The 26,618-nt window shown below is 39.2% G+C and overlaps 1 protein-coding gene across 14 annotated transcripts in view; it reads right to left on the reverse strand.

The window, feature by feature from the left end:
- The window catches only part of Klf12 (Kruppel like factor 12), a 411,614-nt gene that overhangs the window by 158,374 nt on the left and 226,622 nt on the right, over positions 1-26,618 (reverse strand). For all 14 annotated transcript variants that reach the window (XM_031362759.1, XM_031362763.1, XM_031362770.1 and 11 more), the window contains one exon: positions 3,237-3,783. In XM_031362759.1, coding sequence (XP_031218619.1) covers positions 3,237-3,783 — 547 coding nt within the window. The remainder of the gene's footprint in view (positions 1-3,236; positions 3,784-26,618) is intronic.

A 26,618-nucleotide genomic window follows, 5' to 3' on the forward strand; every position in this document is an offset into this window, starting at 1 on the left:
TGAGAAGTACCGTAGCAACTTCTTTGGGTTGACTTTTAATTCAACAAGTTGTGCCCTCTCTACCACTGTCACCATCAACTTTGTTGTATGAGAGGAGAAAAAGGAAGTGTTAAATATTTCTCCTAATACTTAGGAGAAAAGTAAGAATGATAAAAAATGCAGCTGTTTCCTGACACTTGGTCAACTCTAGGCATCTGTCCTGTGTTCTTCCATTCCAGGACAGATCATGTTACTAGCCCCATTTGTTTCACTGATGAACATGAGGGTTAAGAGGATAACTTTCTAAAGTCGTAAATGAAGAGAGTCAGGATTTTACCTCATGAATTTGTGTGTTCTATAGAACAGTTAATTAGGCTTATGATTAATTTTTATTCATGACATAAAGATTATGAAATAAAACATACTATATGAAACTAACAAATAACTCACAGAGAAAACAAATGACAAGTGTGGGTCTTAAAGGGATGCTGAAATATATGTTATGCAGAAAATTAAATTATACACACACACACACACACACACACACACACAAGACTGATCGATACTAAAATATTTACTAATCATTTTCACAAAGAAAGTGATGTTTTCCATAAGTGGCACTGCAGACATGGGCTCACATATAGGATTATGATACTGCAGAGACACTGGAGTTCACCGTGGACATACAGACACAGCTATAGGACACATATATAGACACACAGGCAATATATAGTGATATGTTCTACTACCTGTTAAGTGCTAATTCTTAAAAATCTATAAATATACATGTAGATAGTAAGTAAAACCAATGTCCGATTTAGCTCCAAGTTACATTGTTATTCTTCAAAGAGATTTGTTCATTTTCTTCAGAGGTATGAGCATTACCAAAAGGTGCAACATAGGAAACATCCATTAAAAAGCACCTTAATCCAATTTTTCTCAACTTTTTAAATCCAGTGTTGTTCAGACCAGTTTCCTGTTCCATGGTCGTAGGGATCAGAAGGAAGCACCCTGAGTTAGTAAATGTGTATTTCGACACAGGCATGTCCATTTCACAGACATAAAGGCCAATTGACTCATGGGAAATTGGCTAAGCTGTTACCTATATGAGTTTGACTCAAGATGAATGGCAAAGCTTTCCTCAAGGAGTCTGAGTGTTTATAAACTATTGATCAGTTTGTACAGACCAGCAACTGTAGCTTCCTCCTCCTAGATGGCTGCAAACTGGGCTCGCCCACATGCAGAGCCTACTGTGCCTAGCTTATCCCTGCTTCTGGATTGGACCTAACAAATATGCTAAAGTCTAAGTTGGTAGCACTAGGAAAGCCCAACCTGTTCCCAGTTTCAATTTATGTGTATCTGTGCCTTTGTTTTTTTTCTTCATTTCTCCACATCCCTAGTCAGGGTGCTAGAACCTGAGCCACATGAGCCATAGCAACAGGGGTTGTTAGATAAAGCAATGAATGTCTGCCTACTTGTCAACCTTGAAAACTGAAACTCCTGAATCAGGAGATTTTTAACTTTGTTAAAGAGGGAAGGTGAAACTTATTTGAGTGCTAGGAAGAAATTTAATATTGGTAAAATAATAACTTCCAGTGGTAAACACACAGCTCTATATAGATGTTTATAAACATTCTGCCAAGTTTTCAATAATATATCATCTCACAATATTGAATCCTACCTTTACCAGAAGCAAAACAACCATGTTTCCTTGTATTTTATGAGCAGACAGCAGTTTATGCATTCATTGATCATGTTTTAATCATGGGCCTCAGTAGTAACACAGTGTCAAAGCAAAAAGCAATATTGGGCAAATCTGATCCTCGCATTGTGTCTGGCCTCTGATGACAAAATACACAAATATGTACTCAGTTTCATAGGGAATAAGTCAATAGTATGGGATTTTATATTTGTAGAGAGGGATGGTTTAATATTTAGGATTGTATATAGAAAAGAAAAAAGTCTAATGAGATTTACAATTTTTTGTATTAAAACTCTTCAAAAAGCAATCACTTATACACAGATGATAACTCCATATACAGCCTTATAACTACCACAATGAATGAAATAACTAGATATTGTAACATGAACATTTCACAAAGTATCCTCTTGCCTCCTAAAACTTAGAGGGAGTTTTGTATGTTGAAATACTTCCATTAAAACTCACCCTGCTGGGTAACACAATAGTAATTGAATTAGAAGGTGATTCAAAACAAAATCTATAGGAAAGTTTAGAGATAAACATTTATCTTTCTGACAGGTCATGCTGGTCAGAAGGAGAATGGTCCCCATAGGCTCCTCTATCTGAATGCTTCTGGAGTGGAACTCTGAGCAGAATGAGAAGGATTAGGAGGTGTGGCTTTGCTGCAGTGGGTGTGGCTTGTTAGAGGAGGAGTTGCTGGGCTGGGCTTTGAGGTTTCAGAAGTCCATGTTGGGCCTCCCATGTCTCTGCTGTGGATTAGGATGTAAAGCTTTCAGCTACTTCTGCATGCTTCCTGCTATTATGTTCCTAAACCAACCTTAGGAAGCTGAGAGCAAGCGCCCAACTAAATGGCTTTCTTTGTAAGATGCCTTGGTCATGATGCGTCTTCATCATATATAGAGTAGTAAATAAAGACAGGCTTTCATTATATGTACCTTGGCTGATATGAAACTCTCTCTATAGACCTGGCTGGCCTCAAATGTTTAGAGGTCCGCCTGCCTCTGCCTCTCAAGTGCTATGATTGAAGGAAGATTCTACCATGCCTGGCTGAGTCATTTTAATATCAAATTATTTTAAAACACACATCAGAAATAGATGCATAAATCCCAGGCAGCCTATCATCATGGCATTTTATATTACTGCCATCTAAAAAGTTCAAGTTTGAACAACTACCAAAAAAAAAAAACATCCTTATTTACCTGAAAGAACTCAAAATGACTGATGTGTATAAGGGATTCATATACGTTCATTTCGCATATAATTCTGCTGTACACAGGTTGTCTATCCCACTCTACCATTGAAAGGAAGCATAATTCTGTAAATTAAGATATGAAAACTCTGATACATGACCCAATAAATAAGTATGTGGACTTAGCCCAAGTGTGGCTGCTCCAAGCAGTGTTCTATTCAGTATGGCCAATCATACGGACTGGAAAGTTCTACACAGAACTTCTCGGAACACAGTGTCTACACACAACCTAGGTCCCAGTCATTGAAAAAAAAAATGCATGGTTTTCTCTAGTGCTGTAAAACATCGAGATTTCACCTCTCTTACCTTTGCCATGGCTCCTCCCATCCTCCAGGAGCGGTACAACAATAGTGCTGTTCACATTTCCAGGTGACCGTACAGCTGTGTAGACCACCGGCACTGACTGTACCACCACAGGGATTCGATGAACATGACTGAGTTTGTTAGACTGTAAGTTCATGGGGCTGGAAGGTGGGACAGGATGGATGATGTGCAAAAACTGCTGGCCGCCCACGCCAGACGCAGAGGCAACAAGGGGTCCTGGAGATAACACTGTTGACGAAGACGATGCTGAAGATACTGATGTTATAACAGTAGGGGATGAGGCTGGACGACTAGAAGACGAGGAAGAGGTTGAAGTTGAAGAAGGTGAGGAGGCAGACGCTGTCATGGAGACAGGGGAGGATGAAGCTGCGGTAGGGGAGGTCCTGGCTTTGTTGATTGATAAGTCCACTGGCTCAGTTTGTGTCTGGAAGTGATCTACAGGCAAAGAGTCCTCTGGGGGCTCCCCTTTCACATTATTTAGCAAGAGGGGAACAGCTTCCATATCGGGGTAGTTGTGGACGTTTGGAGACTGCAAGGAGAAAATGGAACAGATTTGTCATTATCACTGATATATTTCAATAGATACATAACTAATTTAAAAGTGTATTAATTTTTCTCTTATTGCAGGGAAGCATTAGTTCTTTCACTCAAATATTCAAGGCATTTTTCTTTGTTGGTCCCAATGACACCCAAAAGTACAAAATATATCAGAGAAGAAGCGAGTCATTTAACATGAGTATTTTTCCTTTCCATTGGAAGGACAAATATACAACTTCTGAAAGTGAATTCACTGGTTCCTACAAGATATCACAGGAATTTAAAAATAATCACTAAATACCTGTAGAATCTTTCAAGAGACAAGCTCAGTGTGCAAAGCATCGTCTCAGAACTGTGCAAACAGGACTCATTTCATTACAGCATTCCCTTTGTCGTTCTGAGTTGTTCTCACACTACCAGTGTGTCTCGGCGTCTTGTTATGAAGGAATGAGAGCTTTCATGAGATGAACTGAAGTACCCTCACCACTTCTGGAGTTCTACCATGTGGTGAATGATTTTACCCTTGTGTAACATGATCCTGATCTAGAAACAAAATATCACCGAGCAGCAATCTCGGGAAACTTGCTATGACCTTTCTACACTCATGTTCAGCACAAGAACTACCGGGACACACTCATTCAGAGAAGTCAGAAGGCGCACAGCTTCCTCTAGTCTCCCAGGTCTGGTCATCAAGTTACCGCAGTTAAATCATTGGAAAGTGTTGGATTTTAGCCCTCAATACCCCATACATTTTATTTCTGAAGATATTGCACTCAGATATGATACATAAACTAGAGGAAACAGGTTTTAGAAAATCCTATATAAGAAATTTTAAATGGTCTGTGAACATTTTAAGTTAAAATGATAATTTTGTTTAAGTTCATATGTGTTCCTGTTTTATTGAAAAAGGTTTAGTAATAACCAGCCTACAGTTTAATACACTAATATTCTCAGTATATTACTAATGAGCATGAACACACACCTATTAATTCTTAACTTGAACAAGTATCTATGAAATGCATATTTCTGAGACCACGTGGCCCATGTTCTATTTCAGTGTGTCAGGAGAGCCTTGACAGAGAGAACCAGACCACAGCAGACTTTTTTGTTAGACCTAATTTAACCAGGTCAACACTCACATTAGTATTATTCTCTTAGATGAAAACCCCAAATCATTATTTTCTGCTTTCTTATAGTATTGGAACAACAATTATGTGAAGTTGGTCATTTCGTGAAAGATTTTCATTTGCTATTGTTCCTGAAAACATGAAAATGCATTTAAAGGTTTTAAAAGAAACATTGTTCTTAAAAACTTTCATTATTGAATATAAATTATAGTTCCATTCAAAGCACACAATAGGCAGGAACGCGAGGGTGTTTTATTCAGCCACAATGAAAAGAGAAAGTAAACAAATCAGATGTGGCAGCGGATCAAATGAAAGGGAAATGGGTTGATGTTTTAATGCCTTCTCCCTCTTCTTACCTAAAAGGACTGCCTGCAAAAGCACATGAATTAGTGCTGTAAAAGCTCTGTGATCTGCAGTGCCTCCTGTGTGGAATTCCAACTAGGATTTGCTCTTTAGGCATTAAAGCTGGGACACAGTTTTATAAACCACCGGAACATATTAAGAAACAAACAGCCGAACACCCAAACAACATAAATTTCACTACTTTCATGAAAATCTGTAGACATTTATCACTCCTGCTATTAGGACAGGATGTTTATTCTCTGTATCATCATTAGGGCTTTGTTTTTATAGGACAATATGAGTTGTTTCTTATCAGTATATTACACATACATAGAAAGCCCTAGTGGATATTGCTTTCCTAACAGGTAGAAACTGGTTCAAAATCCAAAATATAAATCATCAAACATATTATTAAACAGTACCAATCTCTTTGACTACACATACCCTGGATTCATTAAATGTTAGGCAAATCCATGACTCTTAATTTGGAAATGATGGTTATTTCTATCTTATGTAGAAACAGATGCTTACAGATAAAGAGGTGAGAGGCACTGCATCCCCGTAGGAACAGTTCCTAACATGCATTGGTAGATGATGTCAGGAGAAGTGGGGCATATGGAGCTTATAAAGAGGTGGCTTGCAGGGCATCAGGCATTCCTAAGCTTTAAGAGCTGCTCCAGCTTCTCTGTGTTGTGACTGAGAGCCAATCATGTGCATGATACTATCTAATCTCCAACTGAGGAAAATATTACCTCCAAAAGCCATGATACAGCATCAGTGAACGTATCTTCTCGGCCTCACGGGATAGACTAGAATTCTATGAAGACAACGCTCAGAGCATACCTAGCTTTTGCCAGGTGCCTGAGAACCACACAGCTTTCTTCTATGTGCAAACTAAAATGACTAGGAAGCATAAACCAAACCTTTTGATCACACACTAGGGGCCTTGGAAAATTATGTTTAAATTTATAAACACAAACATTACTGAGACACAAGGCAGCTCCTCTCTAATCTACAGTGGTTGAAATGAAACCATATATTAAATAATTATGCTCTATCAATATCAAAACCATAAAATCTTTATTGTACCCTTCATTTGCTTTCAATGTTGACAGGGCATCATATCCCAAAAGCCACTACTAATCTCCTGGGACCCATAACCATGTTGCAGGTAAAACTGTCTGTACTTCAGCTTTGGGCTGCACAGAACGATCTGCAACGTCAGTGATGTTAGAAGATAAGCTCTTTAAACAGCTATGGCACACCCTCCTTCCTCCTTTTAAGAAATGGAAAATGCCTACAGGACTCCACCCTGGAATCATCATTAGGCATTTATCTCTTTGTTTTCCGAAAGAACACATTGGAAATGCATTCATTCTGAGTCTTGGTCCCCCTAAGTGGGAAGCCAAAGTGAGGTGCTGGGAACACAGTTGACCACAGAGAGGGAGAAGAAGCTGAAGGGAAACAGAGAAGATGGAGGAGTGCTGAGAGGAAGCTGGAGAGCAAAGAGGAAAATGGGAGCACATGACGAGTGGGGAAGGGACCACATCAAGGGGAAGGGAAACCCAAGAGCCAACAAAAAAAGAACAATGGGCGACTGTCCTTATAGAAGATATTTCTGTCACTAAATGGAAGGACTGTGTAGTGAAACTTCATCAGCAAAGTCTAAATTCTGGACACATCTATGGACATCTTATCGCAGTACCGACTAAGTGATTTTTGTGGTTTTCTAGTACATATCAATTTTTGCTTGGGAAGTTGTCATAGAAACTGAATTTCACTGTTGATTCCCCTGGTAGGGAAGATGAACTCTCACTACATTCTCACTGTCAAGCAAAACCAACCCACTTCCTAACGCTACCAGGACTACACAGGAATACTAGATTTTTGTCAGAGAGGAATGACAGTTCATTTTCCAAACGCTTATATCATGCCATTTGGAAGGGTCCACCATAAAATTTCAACTACTAAACGGTCTTTTATGAAATTGTAGTATAAATACATACAAAAGTCCAGCAGGATACTTCTGACAATATACTTCACACACTCCGGAAAATATGTGTGCAAGCCTAAGAACACAGGGTTATCTACAACACTATTACTTTCATCTCATGTCAGAAAGTTGGCTTTACATACAATAATTCACATGATGAAATGTTACACAGAGCATCATGGTGACATGGTCACTTAAGCAACTTCAGGGCCACAGCAGAGACTTCCCCAGCAAGAGCCTTCTTGTGCAGCAAACGGTTTAAAATGACTCGAAGCATTCTGTTGGAGGAATGTCCACAGGAACTCAAACCTCCCACGTTTTATTTCCTGGAGTGTCCTAGAGAGGTTTCCCTCAGCCAACAATTACCAGCAGCTCAATCTTATTATGGTCTGCCAAGGAACATAAGGCACCTTTTACTGAGATCGTGTATTTTTAATCATCTGTAAATCTTTATAAAAAGCAACAACTATGGATGGACACCCTGGAAATCTCTCCAGCAGTACTTAGGAATCTTCTAGTTGAGAAGTATTTGAAGAACAGGCTATTAAATGCTATCCATATGGTACATGTTACATCTTTAATGGGACCAGAGAATTTTGGGGTTTGTCTTACACACAAATAGCCTGGTGGCAACTATCTATCAATCATTTATATAAATTATATTTTACTTCACTTTAAAAAAATTGACCAATAATTTCAAGGTAATGTTTTAGGGGATGTTCTAAAATGATTTTCCTAATAGCGGATGTCTCCAGGCTGTTCTGGATTGTTATTATGAAAAGGGAAATGGGACTTGGAAAAAAATTCCAAAGATTTGAAATCATAACTAACCCAGTTTACTTTTTATTAGCAATGTCGTCTTGAATTTCCTAACGTTTTTAGGTCTTTCAGTTTAGAAAAGAGTAACACTAGCTCCAGACTTGTAAAACGGCTCTAAAGACTGAACTGATGTCACCACGTTCTTCTAACAGTAAAAAGAGAAGAAAATGAGCAGAATTCTTTGTTCTTGGAAGTAAAAACTGCCAAGAAAGTCAACCTATCACCAAAACTGTTGGAGAGCATCGTGACGCAATGCATTCTGGTACAAGTGTGCAAAGAGTCACCGCTGAGGTGCATGCCTTGCAGAACAAGCAGATACACATTAAAAAATAGAATACGTTGCTCTTACGGGCATCACATAGTTAAATGTATCCTGAATATTTGACTTTTTTTTTTTTTAAGATTACTCAGATTGATCCACAAGAAATCCACATCATAGTTGCTGGATCACACGTGAAGTGACTGATCTGATTCTTAATGCTACAATGTAAACAACCCCCAAAGAGCAGAGCTGGTCTATCATGGCACTAGTTTAGTTTTATGAAATTCAGAGTCTGGCTTAATGTTCAGACTTGTGGTTGAAAGTGTGTGTTCTAGCATGGGAGGCATAGCTCATCACTGAAGGATGTGTGTGTGCTGCTCTGACCTTTAGCTCACATCAGGGAGTTCACAGGTCCTGTAACTTCAGAGCCGGAGACACCAGAGCCCTCTTGTGGTCTCCATGAACACCTTTACTCATGTGCACCTTTGCTGCATTATTTTAAATAAGACTACATTTTAATTAAAGGGTCATTTTAAAAATATGCCATTCATAACCACTCCACACCTCAGGGTCTTCCCCTGAGCCATCTGGTGAGAGCAGCCCACAAGTCTGGTGTGTTATTTGCTCTCAGTTTCAAACTGAGTGTTCTCCATCTCTAAAGCACACACTTCAATTTTCTCCTCGACCTTTTATTTTAATTGAAAATGGTGTCTACTTGTTGACCTTTTTATTGTCTAGGTCCTGATACTCATTAATTTGTCTTGTTTCCAGAGATTCTTCTTATCCACATGTTCAAGGGCAAGGTGGTAAACAAAAACACCATAAAAACATAAGTTTATATATAAAAGCAGGAAGACATAAAGATATACTAAAGAAAGATAAACTATCACTTCGCATATATCATTCCTGAGTAAGAGGAAGGGACTCACACTGTCCTACCCTGATAGCCGATATTAAGATTCTTGACAAAGTTATCTACAATGCAAAGGGATGACATGTTTGAATGAATAGTTAACTACTGCTCCAAACCAACATCTTGGTTGAAAACAAAAAGTGATTTTTCAAGAAAATACACGACCTGGTTGGCAGGATGTCTCAGCTGGTAAAGGTGCAATGCTTTTGACGTCAAGAATGGACATGGTAGAGACTCCACTTGCACAGCCTACCCTCTGATAGATATGTATGCATGTGTGCACGCTCCCTCCCTCCCTCCTTCTCTCTCTCTCACACACACATTATTAATAATGCATATGTCATAACGTAAGACAACGATCCTGTGCCTTTGTTTACGTTCATAGCTTAACTCCTGAACTGAAAATGCAAGCCTTCACAATGCGTTCAGTGCAAACATTCCAACTGAGCCCAAATGTTTCCTTGTTTCATGGTTGTTACATTTCCTATGACTTTTCATCACAGGGCTTTCCTAAATTTCACCATGTATCCAAATCAATCAGAATCAACCTTTAGAGTTGGCTGCGCTCTCAAACTCAGGAGTGGCCTTGCAGGGTATGAGGCTGGTTGAAAGAGGGGAAAGAGGGGATTTGTGTGTCTGATTTTCAGATTAACAGCAGACATCCCTTAGTACCAAAAGGATGGATGACCATGTCCAGACATGAATGTCAATATTATATGTAAATACAAATACCAAAGAAAAGAGAGCAAGAGCGTAATATAGTTGATTTCTGTGCATCGCATTTGTTACAACAAAAACCAAGTTACTCTGCATCTTAAACCACTTAAACTCTTTTCATCTAGTCAAGTTAGAAGAATTGTTTACAGTTATCCAATGGTCAACATGACACACCTGAGAAGAAGGCTCTAGACTGAGGAAGTGTGTGCTTCGACTGGCCTGTGAGCACGGCTCTGCAGTATTTCCCTGATTGCTAACTGATGTGATGGTGGTTACATTGTAAAAGTTTTTCTTCCTTCCTTCCCTCCCTCCTTCCTTCCTTCTTTCTTTTTTTCTTAAGTGTTTGAGTGTTTGCGTGCTTGATTGTGTATGTGCATGAGCATATGTGTGTGCATGCACAATATGTGTGTGTATGTGAATATGTCCACGTGTGTGTTTGCAATTGTGTAGGACAGATCAGATGGCAACTTGAGGAAGTGAGGACTCTCCTTCTACTTCTTAGGTTCCACTGATCAAACTCAGGCTGTCGAGCTTGGTGGCAAGTATGATCAAATTCACTTGCTAAGACATCTAGCTAACCCTTTGCCTTCTGCAGCCATGAGGCGCATACAAGTACACGTGATCAACACTTCCGCATAGTATGATTTCTGTAAATGAATACTCTGCTCTCTGCGTCCTTCAAGACAGCCATGTATGCACAGGGTAGATGAGGGTGCATCCCAGGGAAGAAAGAAGCAACGGAAATGCAGCGAGAAAGTAAGTACAGCTGTTCCCCATAGGGAAGAGTTTAACTAATCAGATGTAACTTAAGATGATGGAGGTAATCACGGCTGCATTCTGCTCTTAGCTGAACACTTAATACAATAAGGACTATAAAAATGGTGACAGCAGAGTCTAGGTGGATATCTGTCAGTACAGAACCTGATAAACATGCAGGGTGTGATGCTTCTCATTTATGATCTTACCACTGTGGGGAAGCAGAGACAGCTGGATCCTTGGGTCTTGATGGGCAGCCAGCCCAACTCAGTGAGTCCCAGGCCAATGAGAAAATTCAGTCACAAAAAAGGGTATGGGTTGGACAGTGCTTTAGGAAATGAGCTTGCCTTTGGCCTCAGCACACACTACCCTATATGTGTGTGAGCATACATGCACCAGCACACCCACATGCACACACACACACACACACACACACACATGTGAAAGCGCATGTGTGCTCTGTAATATTAATGCTGACAAGGATGTAGTAAAGCTGAGGCACTGGTGTGTTGCAGCCTGGCAGTGTAAATGGAGACAGGCATGCTGTAAAACTAGCTTGCAAATGTCTCCCAACACCTGTGAATATTCTGGAGCATCCAGCCAGTACTCTTCTCCTCTCTATTCCAACCCCTATCCTCTTAAGCAAAGAGGGAGGAGCCTGACATTCAGAGGCCATTCCAAACATGGTCCTAAGTACTGTGCTTTGGGAAATTCAGTCCCATTTGGAATTGACAACCATCACCAAATGCCATTGTGGACTTTGAAGGCTCACCAATGATGAGGAGATGTCTTTAAAACGAACTATAAAGACACAAAACAAAACAGCCGAAGAGAAAAGTTAGGGTCAAGGGAAGACATCGGATTTAGCCAGGAAGCTTTTGAAATAAGCACACAGTGTCAGGAAAGCAAAGAACCTTTTTAAAGATAGCTGTTGTGTTTGGAAGAAGACACACACACAGCGGTCTTTTCAACTTCACACAAACACGCTTTTTAGATTGCCGTGAGAAAAAAACCCTCAATGCTGCAATGCCCGGTGACCCCAGTGGAACCTGTATCTTGGGCACTATAGACAAGAAGCTAGATGGCACAGTCCTGCGACGTTGGCTGGATGGTTTACTAGACAGCCCCCGGGAAGTGAGGAATGCTCACACTGAAGTTGTGCATTAAAGTAGATGAGGAGGCTCTGGAGAGAGGCTTAGAGGTTAAGAACACTGCCAGACTCTCCAGAGGAGCCTGGTTCCATTCCTAGCACAGCCTTGGCCCCTAATTACCATCTCTAAATTCGGTTCCAAGGGGATACAATGCCCTCTTCTGGCCGCAGTGGGCACTGCATGCTCATGTAGGCAAAGGACTCATGCACAAAATAAAAATAAGTAATATTAAAATATTAGAACTGGCCGGGCGGTGGTGGTGCACGCCTTTAATCCCAGCACTTGGGAGGCAGAGGGAGGTGGATTTGTGAGTTCGAGGCCAGCCTGGTCTACAGAGTGACTTCCAGGACAGCCAGGGCTACACAGAGAAACCCTGTCTCGAAAAACCGAATAAATAAATAAATAAATAAATAAATAAATAAATAAATCTGACTAGAATATGGAAAACTAACAATTTAACATTTATGTGCAATTTTCATAGAATAGGATTTCTTATTTTTTAGTAGTAAATACTATAAATGTTCAGTTAAAATATTGAATAATTTCTATATTAACTTTGGCTATAAATATTTCATTCTGGGAAAAGAGGACAGGGCAAATTTCCCCCAAAGAATTATATTTGGACATTTGTGTCAGTCTGAGATTTTAACAAAAATAGATTGCCTTATTTATAGTGCTAATCTGGTAATCCAGCTCTCCTCTTAATGGAGATCTGGATTATATTTCATTTTAAACTATTTTACTATATTTACTGAAGTGAATCCATGTCACTTTATGATAAAAAGAAATAATGTTCTATTTTTCAGAAAGCATTGAAAATAATATATGAAATACATTTGCATTGACTCCTAATGAACATTTTTATCTAGGTCCTAATCTCAATCTTTTTTATTAATACAAAATATATTTTAACGGAAAAATCTAAATTGATAGGAGATTCCCATACAATTTTTTGTGTTTTCAATGATGTGTGTGTGTGTTTCCACAGTATCATCAGAGGAAAGAAAATATATTATGATGGGAGAAATCATGAACCTCATTGAACCTCAATTTGCCATGGAAGCTACTACCATCAGGTTGTTATTGGTGTCATGAATATTCTACAGACAGTAATGTGTGCATCCATCTATCATCTGAAATTAGGCTAAACATGTGCACTCAGTATAATTTATCACTAAAGGCAAGTAATTTCAGTAACTACACTGGGTTAAACCATGGTTCTCAATAAATTTGTACTTCAAAAAGTACCATCACCGTTCTATAACCAGGCATCAATAACACAAAGCATTTTCTGTTTTGATGAAGAGCATTCACAATTAATTCATAAGAGTTCAGTGAACATTATAAATAGAGTATCAACTATATCTAGTGTTTACTACAATCCATTTATCGATATTACAAAAAGATTTTTAACCTTCATCCTGAAAGAAGCAAGCCGTTCCCATCCCCCGAGAGTCAATGGCACGGAGCATCACTTGCACTCATTGACAAAGAAGTGTATAAAACAACAGAAAGTGTTTCAACTCTACATTTTATAAAAACAGGCGGTCTTTCTTGGCATGCTGGCTCGTGCCTGCTATCCCAGTACTCAGTTAGCAGCAGCAGGGAAATTGTTTCAAGTTCAAGGGCAGCTTGATCTACATGGAGAGCTTTAAGCCAGCCAAGGCTACGTGATGCCAACTAGTCTAAAAGGAAACAAAACAAAAGACAGAGGGAAGGCAGGAGTGTTGAGATGGCTCAATGCAAAGTTATCCATTGCCAAGCCTGAAGAACTGACTCTGTTCCTGGACCAAACACTGAACACTTAAGCAAGGGAGTGGCAGTGTGTATGTGTTATAACGACAAGAACCAAAATTCCTTGGAATTATGACCTGCCAGTCTACACAAATGTATCTGTGTGTCCATATGCCTTCATTTCTTACTTACTTTTCAGGCTTTGTACTTTAAGTACAGGTAGGGTGTGTGTGTGTGTGTGTGTGTGTGTGTGTGTGTGTTAATCAAACATGTTTGGGACTGAAAAGGATGTAAGTCATATGTTTTCTGGGTACTTTCAACACCACTTAGAGTCTGCCTGTATAGTAAACATTCTAAACAGAAGCCCATGAAAACGTCTAGCCTTAATTCCAAGTCAGATCCATAGACTGTTTGCATAGGGACAATGCTACGCCTATGTAACATGTACAGCCATGCGCTGCTTACTCCTTATGGTACCGCGACGCAGAAAATGGGATAGACATGCTTTATGAATAGAAACACACGTAAGAAAGTCAAAACAACGTGTCAATAGTTCTACAGGTGGATGCTACTCAAACAACCTTCAATGAACTCTGACCATGAAATCCATGGCTTTGATGTGAATGCAGTGATGACTCCCGTGTCCGATTTATAAAGGGTGACTTCATCTCACGGTGCTTCTGTCATCACTTTTGCAAGACATTTTCCAGGTGCTTCATGTGACTCAATGACCACAGTTTCAATTAATAGAGATGAAGGGCCCATAGGTTAAGTAAAAGCTCTCAGGGACTTCACAAACATATCTTAGTGTGATTATTTTTCCATTAGACGGTTTTCCTTATATCTCTCACAGAACATGTGCATGTTATTTGACTGTTTATTAGTGAATAAACAGAAGAAGAGGCAGACGCATTAGTCATCCCTCTCATCCAAATAAAAAGAGCTCAGCTCCCATGAGATGAAGTGAGTCTGTGTTATCGTTTTAAATGATTCCTGTGATAAAATCTGAAATTAATTACTGAGTAAATAAGCAAACTCCTATTTACATGCATCATTTTCTCCTTAACATCAGAACTTCCAGTTGCAGTAAAATAGCCAACATTCAATTATCTACAGTCATAGAGGAGATCATGGCATAAGTAATCCCAAGTGACAGATAATCCAAAAAGCATTTATGTAGGGTTTCCAATTCATTATATGACTCCTGCAGATTTATCACCATAATTGTATTTTTTTCCCGCAGGCTCATATTAAAATCCATTTGTAGTTCTTGAACACAGGCCAATTGACGGTGGGAAGGAGCACCCCAGACATGTGCTGGATGACAAAGGGGAGTTGATTTGTTAGTGGTATTGCTTTTCTCGTGGAGAATCAACATGAAGGCAAGCAGGAGGTGATAGTAAAAATGTGGCTCATAGTTATTAAGCACGTGAGAGATCTAACTAAAATGAAAGTTGACAGTCACACAGAGGAAGAATTAAGGACATGAGCTGTATAAGACATAGGATTGTGTGATGGCATTGCCTTCCTTCTGTGACATAAGAAAATTTCTTAACTTTCTAAATTACAAATCCTCATACTTAGGAAAATGGTGTTAATACTAGCAGCTGTGTTGAAAACATTGTGAATGAAACTATTAAATGAAAAGTGTCTAAGTCAGTGTTACAGGTGGGTTGTGGCTTTTTTTTTAATTACTGTAACTATTATCTATTTCATTCTTGAACTAGTACTAGAAAGATTATGAAGTCTGATAATTCGTATCAATTTAGTTTCCAAAAAAAGGGGGATCATCTCTCACTACTGGATAAATTGCAATGTTCACCAAAATGTCAAATGCTAGATTACACTCAAAGTCTAGTCAAGCAACTAGTGACCATCAAACCTAAATGCTGTAAGACATGGCTGCCTGATTTAAACTGCTGATGCCATTTGTCTCAGAATTCACAGTTTTGAGGAGTCATTGATGGGGTGGGAGTGGTCGGGGCTAGAATGGAAGAAGAGAAACACAGAAAGGCTGCCCCACAAAGACGAGGAAGACTGACAAGAGCAGCCAGTGTCAAGGTCAACCACTTATCAATTCATTCTTTCTAAATGAGCTTGGGCCAAAGCAACTCTCTGGAGCTAGAAGCATTTCAGAATTACTGATATATCATAGAAATGGAGCCCATGGCATGACACCACCAATGCACCATGCTGTACAACACATCACACCAGTATAAGATAAAAGAATTAAGGAAGTGAAAATCCTTCTTTGTTCTAAAACAGGCCTGGGTCATTTTTTGGTCACTCTAACTCTAAAGACTATCCCTTATTCCTCAGTCCTAAAGAGACTGAAGGTGTCTTGATTTATACAATGGTGACATGATTCTTTACTGTCACTTATCATTTAGGAAGTGATTTCTTTTATATCAGTAGTGAGCAGGATTATATTGTTATATGCTACTTGTGAAAACCTATGAGAGCCTCAATGCTTTTGCTGGTCAGAAGCAGTGTGATAAAAACGAGAAACTGATTCTTTGGGGAAAAAATACATGCAAACTACACCATATTACTGAAAATAGTTCCCAGTGATGCCAGGCCTGGTAGCATACACCTTTGATTCCAGCACTCAGGAAGCAGAGGCAGGTGGGTCTCTGTGAGTTCAAGGCTGGTTTAAAAAGCAAGTTCCAGAACAGACAGGCTATACAGAGAGAGACATTCTCAAAAATATACATGCATACATGAATAAATGAAAGGAAGGAAGAAAGGAAGAAAAAATTGTCCCCAGTGAAGTAGAGGCCAGGATACAGATGTTTCTTTATAAAAGACTGGCATGCAGGAGTTATACACTCACTGAACAAACACAAGGAAGGGAAGCATAGATAACAAACTACTGCGGCCCATCTGAAGGACTTTTACATCACAACAGAGTTCAGAAGTTAGTCTGCTGGTCAGACCGGGATCAGCTAAAAAATTTGTTTATCAGAAGCTATCAATCAATGCAAAGTCTGTCACTCAGTTACAGCACCGAGGTAGTGGAGTCAGGTACATTCCCAGGATCCCCTGCTCAGCAGCCTGAGCTGAGCCCCTTGCGAATGACAGAGCCTGTCTCAAAAACAAACAAACAAAAAAATATGGCTCTTTAGGAATGACAACTAAGGTTGACATTTGGCTTCCACACACATGTATACCAACACAAACATCTCCCTCACATACACATGCACAGATACACACACACATACATACACACACACACACACACACACACACACACACACATACAAACACACACAAGATGGGGGAGGGTGTGAAACTTGTGTTTACATATAAACTGAAAATGTTTTTCACTCAGGCTACTCCAAAGTTGGGACTATAATCACAGTAAAAATGGAACTTGATAATCATAGTAAAATGAAAGAAAATGTGCAAAGGAGTATTGAATAAAAACCATGAAAATAAAGATTTTGAGAAGAACTTAGTGTTGTCTCTTTGGAATTAGTTTCTAATCTGATCTAGAGTTGAGGAAGGCTAGGTTTTGAAGCTCCACGTTTCCGAGCATAGGACTATAACGGTGAACCCAATGAAAATATCTGATGGAGATGTATACAGTCATGGAACTCAAAGCCTGTAAAAGAATGAGGTGTTACCACAGATGAAGGCTGAATACTGAAGCCTCACTGATTGCTTACACTGAAGCCCTGAATTCACAGTTCTTGCTAGTCATGGCTAAACACTAATATCTAAAGAGCTCTACAGAGCAGACTATCCCATCTGTGAACCACACAACCATTTAAAAGCCTTCATTAAGCTGGATCATTTTCTCACGATATGCTACATGACTCAAGGTAATGAAATGGAAAATAATCTAAAACAATCAGGATTTGAAATAACAAACAAACCAGCAGGTGAATTGTGGAAGAAGAGACTAAGATTCAACTTGTGGGACCATGCGGTGGGACACCGTACAGTATTTTCATAAATGCTTGACACGATGACTGTGCCTCAAAGGAAGATGCAGTGCATGGTGACAATGGTCTGCTTGCGCTACTTTCGTTACATCAACTTTGCTATTCGAGGCCCGGTTGTTCTACTTGATCCCAACACAAGGGTTGGGATGCAGAAGACAGATGGAGGCCACCTCATCGGCCTGGCAGCTGCTACGTCACTCAGCACCACACAGCTGAGTTAACAAGCTGTGGGTGGTTGCATCCTTAGTGATGACTTGAGAACAGTGAACTCCCCATCTCTGCTTCCTCACCGTGGTGCTCACATCAATGGAAGGAAAAACCCAGCTCCGATTCCTATGCCTTCAATAGATTTAAACAAGAATTTAATGAAACATTACGTTTCTGACCGCTTGGAATCCCTGGAGTGGCCAGTGTTTCAAAACTGCTTGCTGATTTACATAATTGTAAGAAGAAACAGTGGGGAGATGGATGTTTTAAGAAGTAATGTAAATAAGGAAGTGACAGTTAAGATATAACCCAGCAACCACTGCAGGCTGCTGAGCAGAATGCAGATGATGTGCCATGGTTCAGAACGGCCCCTCTCCGGCGTCCACACTGATTCTAACGATATACAGGTTTTCTCCTCACTCTCCTGAAACTCCAGACTTTTTTACACCTTGTTAACTCCACACATAATTCTCTCTCAACTATTCCCCCAATACTTAAAACTTTCTCTAATGCATCTTTGAGTTGTGGCTCAGACATCTCTCTGACATGAACGATACTCACTTTAGCCCAATTAGGAGTTTTCCTCTAGAATCCCATAATATGCTATATATCTAACCAACTTTTCTACTTGTCATGATATATTACAGTTATCTGTCTATGTGTATACATACATATCTCTTATAACATTGTACACACAGCACATTGTACAGTTTGGGAAGAAGTGCAATGAGCATTAGCCCAATGAATAGTCAGAGAATAATTCTATATTTTCCCCCAGTCGACCTGCCTAAACTGATTAATTACATACATTTAAAAGTATGCCCGTGTTTAATTTGGCAGAATTTTAAAATCACATTAAGCCTTGAATAAAAGATTTTCGCAGTGTTAAGGTAAGTCACATTTTTTAGTACTGAAGAAGTCGGCTTGCTTAGTTCCATGGCCTGTATAATAGGAATGGAAATGCCCTACTCATTATGAGTCATGGGAGACTTAGTCTAAATTTTCTCATATGTTTGGCTATTCCAATGTAAATAGATTGAAAAATTTATTCTATATGCCTATGTGTCTCAATTGAGGGATTGTCTAAATCAGATTGGATTATGGAAATGTCTGTACATTGTCTTGACTCTTACCTGATATAGGATGCCCAGCCCATTGCAGGCAGCCCCATTTCCTGGACCTGAGCCTGTGGAGGAGAGTAAGCAGCATGTCATGCTCTCTGCCTCACGTTCCTGCCCTGGCTTCACTCAGTGAGAAACTGTGATATAAAAATGGAAGGGAAATAGACCCTTTCTTTTCCTAGGTTGTTTTGGGTCAGGATATTCATCAAAGCAACAGAAAAGAAAGGAGAAAATATAGATAAAGAAATATAGAAATAAAATAAAGAGTTTCATTTGGATTTTGAACACCCTGGATCTGGGATATGGGTAACCAGTTTGTAGATTGCCAAAATCCTACATGAATGAACCAGGAATAGGGAGGACTTTGATAGTAAGCTGGCAAGAGAGTTCAGGCCTTGCCCAGGATAGAATAGGGAACATTGTCCACACTGCTCAGATGGTGCATCCATATTAGTCGAAGTACAGCAGCTCAGGAGAGGGAGGAGCCACTAGTTGTAGTGGATCATAAAGTACTGAGTAGTAGAGAATCCAGTTCTTTACGGCTGTAACTCACTGTGGCTGGCTGGTTTACTCTGCTTCGACTTACATTCTTTCCTAATCCACTTTACTTACATGTCTTCGTGACTAGGTATGGAGATGCCAAGTCGTGCAAACCATGGAGTGCTGCGGGGAAGTACGGTTTGGGCAAGCAAGGAGACAAAACACTTCTGAAAAGCAAGAGCTACCATTGTGAAAGTGAAGGCCCCTTGCTCAGCTAGGGAAAAAGAGCTAGCTGTCAGAGTCAAGAGAAGCGAATGGATCTTCATGCGAGTGGGGATGTGATTTTATCTCTGGTTACATTTCAGATACCTGACAATTTTGTGGAAATAAATGAGTGGATAAGACTTGATTTTCTTTCCGTATGGGTGCAGGCATACATGCGTGTTTGCCTACATATATAAACAGACATGGATGCATGCATGTGCACTCCAGAGTAAGAGGGCAGCTTTCGTCATTTATGGCTTCTCCTGGTGTTTTTAATTGGTGAAACTGGGTTTTGCAGTTGGGGGTAGAGGCCAGGCAGCAAGCTCTGGGTACCCTCCATTTTTCCATCCCTAGCACTGGGGTTAAAGGAATACTTTGTCCCCTACTTTTCAGTTGGGTGCTGGGCATCAGAACCTGGATCTTTTGGCTTATTTGGCAAGCATTTTATCCACTGAACCATTTTCTTAGCTCTTTCCTGCCTGCCCATTCCTCTCCTAAGCATGCTTTTGATCATTTGTCTCTCCATTTTGTCTGCTGGATACACTGTTACAATGTTAAGCCTGGAGGAAGAATCTTTATTATGTCAAGTAAGTGTGTGTAACAATGAATCGTACGAAGAACCGCATTAAAAACTTAAGAGTGAGAACTAATTACATCATTTTATCCTAGAATGTTCTAATGGATTCAGCAACGGATGGCAATGACTATTTTTATTACCTTGGCCATTTGTTAATGGCTTGTTAAAACAAGCTAATCAATGATCAATTTACCAATTTCGCCCTCACCTCTGCCCCTCTTCTAAATGAGAATTCAGTAAGTAGTGAAGAAATCACTTTAGCAGATGCAACTTCTAAAAATAAGCAAGAGAGAGAAAGGCAGACACCAGAATAATCTTTGAGAATCACCTGCCTGGTCACTGGGAGAGAAATTCTTCCCAAAGCTTTATTACATGAGAATAAGATTTTTAACACTTCATCATTAGGCAGATTTAAATAGTTTGTCCTTCTCAAAATTCTACATTCTAATGCAAAAAGGTAGGTATAGCATGGGTCTTTTGTTTCTAATGGTAATTACTCACATGCTTCTCAAATTAACACCCAGATTCAAGTGAGGTAGCAAATCCTAACTGGCTATAGTTATTTCATATCACAAAGGTTCTCGGCATATGGTCCTAAAGCCCTACACTATTGTTCCATAGGGTCATATGTGAATTTTTTTCTGAAATCTACATAAAACTTTGCTTAGTTGAAATTGTTATCAATTATTTAGCCTAACAACTAAGTGAACTGGGGTTCCATTTATGTTCCAGGACAAGCATATACTGTATGAAAATCTTCAAGACACTGTTCTCAGAGGAAAGAAAATTTTGAGTTTGAACTATCAGTGAATTACATTGCTTTAAAATATCTACAATTAATTGGTATTTGTGATGGATTCAAAAGCCCCACTCTGGTGTTTAAGAAGGCCCAGGGCATTCCTCATTCGAACAGTAGACATATGGTGCCACTCAAAAAAGAGCACTGAAGCAAATAATTCACTAAATATGCAAATGAATACAAGTGAACTTGCTTGGAAAAAGCAAGTCAGGGAACCAAAGGGTAGCCTGTCAGCCAAGGGGCTAGGCTGAGGGCTGTTCACAGGGGGCAGAAGGACGAGGTCAAGAGCAGCCTGGAGCTGGAGGCTCCTTATTATGGAAGTGGCGGTTCTGAATTTTTATTGCTGAGTTTTGGCTCACGCTATGATGATTTCAGATAAGGTATTTATGGAATGCCTGAATATTTGACCTTGGGACTTTATGGACACTAGATGTATTACTTTTTACAGAGACAGTAGGCAATACTCTATGGGTACAATATTCATATTTTCAGTAAAGAAAGAAAGCTTGGGTGAGACTGGGGGAGGGGAAATGGAGACTTTTTTGAAACATTTTGTGGATACTCAATAAGTTTAAGCAATTATGCACTGAAAAACTAGAACAGATTGTAAATCAATCAGTGACTCTTTCTAGAAAGCCATGTGTTCCTATAAAAGAAATCACATGACATTCTTTTTACAATACAGTTCAACCTTGGTAAACCCAGTTATTTAGAAAACCGTCACTGGATTGATATCAGCCTATGTTGAATTAAACAGGTTCAAAACAAGAATTTTATTATCTTCAACAGAGAAGAATGGTTTGTTGAGAAAAAGGAAAAAGGAAAAAGAAAACAAAACAGAGGACTCTTAAACTGAAGATCGGTCAAAGGTGCTATTTAATGTACCACTCAGCATCACAGCATATGACCTACCTGGACTGATAGCTCGAAGCACTACTAATTCTTTTTTTTTTTTTTTTTTGGTTTTTTGAGACAGGGTTTCTCTGTGTAGCCCCGGCTGTCCTGGAACTCACTCTGTAGACCAGGCTGGCCTCAAACTCAGAAATCCGCCTGCCTCTGCCTCCCAAGTGCTGGGACTAAAGGCGTGCGCCACCTCTTATCACCAAAACTAAGCTATAAGAGAGAATGACCATCACCCTCATACGTTTACTTTCATGTAGAAGGAATTTCAATACTTCCAGTTCATCTAATCTTGCTTTATGTTCTGTTTGTATGATTCTCAGTTGTTAGTGAGTTTGCACTCATGTCGTTGACCTAATACATGACTGTGAAATATTCCTCCCTCTGTAATTGTGCTTTTTGTACTAAAATATGAATGCTGTAAGACAAAAAGTTATGACTAAGTCAAGGATGGTCATTGATCTTCTATTTTCAACTTCTCTTCTTCTATCTAGATGTTTTCCTTGAAAATTATTAAACGTAAATTAAAATTCCCCTCTCTGCCCTTTGTCTTTTGGGACTAATTTTGTCTTACTGAGAGACAAATTGTAACACTCCTATTGGCTTAAGCAAATAAAAAGATCCATCTCTCAGGAAAGGAACGTTGGCCCATATTTCAGCCTAGCTGGTGTCTGTTCTTAGGCTTGCTCAGGCTCATTGCACTTGAACGGTCTAGGATTATACATTCCCAGACTTGACTTTTTACAACTTTTTCCTTCTAAGACATTCCTTATGACTCGCAAGGGACATCGCGTGTCTTTTAGAAGGCATACTCAGGCTTTCCTTAAAGTCAACTGTACTTTTGAACATAATGTACCCAGCGGTATCACATCCAGCAGATTTACAGTTCTTGTGATTATTCATGGCAAGTGCCCTGGGCTCAAGCAGATAAGACTCTTAAGGGTCAACCAGAACTCTTCTTACTGCATTCATTTACCTCCATTACTATCTGTGATATTTGAATTCATTTTGGCAATCTTCTTTGCATTCTATTTGTGTTTCTATTTATTCCCACTCATTTCTGAATTAAGAAACAAAAAATAAAGAGAACTTTTTTATTTTTATTTTTTTCTTTATACTAGTCTTGGCACTTATTTGTTGTTCCCTCATAGTAGCTAACTCCCACTATGAAGTTCAGTACGTTAGTGCTGTCCCTCGAAACAAGCTAATGAATCAAATGTTAGCCAAACAAGTATTTTTTAGAAAGAAATGACATGTGTGACTATATGAAACATGTACCAACAATTTTCATCATTCTTTTGACTTTTCCGATTGCCCTTTGGGGATAATTCTTTTTCTTCTTGAGGCGTTAATATTTTAGAAGTGTGTTTTGTGTGTGTGTGTGTGTGTGTGTGTGTGTTTATGTATGTAAGCACACATACCCTTGGGTACCCTCCCCTGAAGCCATCTGTCTTAATTTCTAATGTGGGGTCTTCTACTGAACCTGGAGCTCACTGTTTGGGTTCAAAAAACTCAACAACAACACCCCCAAATCTACTTGTCTCCATGCTAGCTCTAGTGCTAGACTTTCAGACATGTACAAGGTTCAATGCCCAAGTTTTCCCTGGTCACTGGGGCATCTGAATCCAGTTTCTCATGCTTACACAGCGAGCACTTTAGGCGCTCACCTCCTAGGTGATCGAGGTGCCACCTCCTAAGTCTCATAGAGTCTTTGAGAATGAATTGTCTGTACTTTGTTTTGTTTGCTTTTATTCTTTCAGCTGTGTTGTTTAAGGATTGAGGCAACTATGCTTTTGTTATAAAAGTTCATGGTGACCTTATTTTAAAAAACTTACTTTCTTTTCTTTTCATGTGTGTGGATGCTTTGTCTGAAATATATGTGGGAACCTCATGTGTACAGTACCTGTGGGCGCCAAAAGAGGGCATCATATCAGAACTTGAGTTACAAACTTCCACACAGGTCCTGGGAACTGAACACTTATCCTTTAGAAAATCATTAAGTACTCTTAACCACAGAGGAATTTATCAGTCCATTTGTGACTCTTGACCTCAGTCAGCATGGTATGGGAGGGTAACTTGTATTTACGTGCTCATAATAAACCCTGTATGCCTGTGAGATTTTGTTAATTGGGGGAAAGAGTTAAGTAGAACATAAAGGAGTATATAAAAGTCTGTATTGTTTTTCTGTTGTAAAGTAGCTCTCTGGAATACCTGTTTGCCCATGTGCTGAAGGAGCACATAAGAACAAAGACTCAAAATATTTATTATCACAAATTTTAGCACAAACAAAACACTTTCCCATAATGCTAACGTATCTCCCCTTAATTTGAACAGAGTCCATTCCAAACAAAAGAGCATCGCCAATGGGCAGACTGTAAAAATCCCTCTAGCACACCGGAGTTTTCAGAGTGTTTTCTATAAGTAATGCATATATCATGGATGCAACTCAAGTGGAAATAAGAAATCTGATTTGCTCCTAGATGGATGCTGTAATATTCTCTTCCAAATATTTCACTATAGTATGACATCCATTGATATACAGGTGAATGTCTCAGCCTTTTAAGTGCTAGAATTACAGATACACACAAGTAAAGATAAAAGAAAAAAGCTAAGAGCTCATGGAACAATACCCAAAACCACTTTCGTACTTGTTTATTAGTTTAGCTTCCCCTGAACTTCATCTAGTGACTCTCACGCATTACTCTCTGTCATAGTGGGAGCCAGATCACACAGAATAAATACAAACAGCTGTTATATTTTTTCCCTCAATCAAGAGCTTTCTCTCTCACCAAAAGATGCTTATAAACGGTTACTTCATCTGCATTGCTACCTCTCTTACTATTTTAGCTATCACAAAGAACCTCACTATAAAATAATACTAACCCCACTGGTATTTACCATTCACCTTCAAATCTAGGACTATTAATTGGTAGCTCTCATGAATCTTAAGAGTCTTAATGTGTCATCAGCATTATATGGACTTTTGCCTGTTTTGGAAAAGCATGAACTTCAAGTAAATTTAACTAAATTACCTATTCCATAGCTTCTATTCACAATGGAAAATGCATTCTATATGGATGATCACATAAAATTTCAGAGTATAATAAAAGAAGGGGGAAACCTTTTTTTCTCCTACAGGACTCATATAGACATAAAATTTAACCTTAAAAATTTAGTATTTCTTCCATAAAAAGTACTTTTGCATTTGGACAAGACATGGAACTATTTTAAGTACATAAAATAAAATGGAATGGAGAAAGAAGAGCTCAACTTATTCTAAAGTGTTTTGTTCATATCTAAATTATCAAGAAAATGTTTGTTCTGTAAGCTGTTGATAATTTCCTTGGACTAATTAATTTGTCCATTGGCCCTTGGATCTCAAGGATTTTAGAGTCTTTTGTCTATAGTAACACCAGATTTACCATTCTCTGTGTGTGTGTATCTTCATATGTGCACATGTGAACATATGTACACATGTGTGGTGGTCAGAAGTCAATGTCAGTTGTGTTCCATGACGATTCTCCATGTTTACTTCTTGTCATTGGGTTCTCAGTGAACCTTAAGAGTAACAGTTTGGCTCACGTGGCTACCCAGTGAGTCCCACAGATCCTCCAGTTCCCCCATTTCCAGGGCTCAGATTACAGATCTGTACTACCAAGCCTGGCTTTTGTTTCTTTAACATGAGTGCTGGCTATTAAATTCAGGCCCTCCTTTTGTGTCACTAACTCCTATGAAAGTGCTTTGGATGATTAAGTCATCTTCCCAGCTTCCAGATTAACTGCTCTACAGAAAAATTCTAAGAGGAGGTAAGGATCCCCAGAGTCCCATGCGATGTAGCCATTTGGATGGGGTGTTTGTGGAAGATCTATTGACATTGAGAGACTTGGTCTGAAACCTAAAAAAAGCAAGGTTGGTATTCTTTCAGAGAGCAGTACTCTGACATCTCTGTGTGGGCATTCATGAGCAACTCCAAAGAGATCCACACGGTTGGGAAGTATTTTGGTTATTTATAGGTTCATAAGATTCTTAGAACCACAAATGCTTTGTGAACTTAGAATTTATTTTCCAAATGTACGAATATTAAAATTTTCAACATGTTCATTCAGATTTATGTCCAGACTAAGACTGAACTAAGAGTTTAAAAGGATTTTTTTTCTTTGGTTTATGGTCTCATACTTTGAAAAATAATTAGCTTTAAGCAAAAGATTTTTATAAAATATTATTCCAAATAGAGAGCTGTTGGTTACTACCAAGATGTGCATGCCACTATTGGTTTCTTTATCCTACCTATTGGCTGTTGTGGTTCCGAGAAACCATAGCTGAGTAGGACTACTGGATGCATACCTCACTTGGAAGCTTTCATGATGCCATCTGATAATTATAATTTCAAAGAATAAAAAATTATTAAAAGGACTATTTCTGGGGCCAGAAAAATGGCTCAGTGAATAAGAATATCTGCTGAACAATAATGAGGCTCTGAGCTCGAATCACTGACCCCACCCCACACAAGAGCCAGGTGTAATGAGCACATGTCCCTGTAATAGCAACATTGGTGGACATAGGCAGACAGATCCTGGAAATTCATGTGACAGTCAGGCTAGACAAAATGTCAAGGTTTGTATTTAGTATGAAACCTTATGTCACAGGAGTAAAATGGACAGTCACAGAGCAGGACATGAATGATTATAAATGGTAGGTTTGGAGAAAAGATGCTGATA

Source organism: Mastomys coucha, unplaced genomic scaffold (genome assembly GCF_008632895.1).
Source record: "Mastomys coucha isolate ucsf_1 unplaced genomic scaffold, UCSF_Mcou_1 pScaffold9, whole genome shotgun sequence".
In the NCBI taxonomy this organism is placed as follows: domain Eukaryota; kingdom Metazoa; phylum Chordata; class Mammalia; order Rodentia; family Muridae; genus Mastomys; species Mastomys coucha.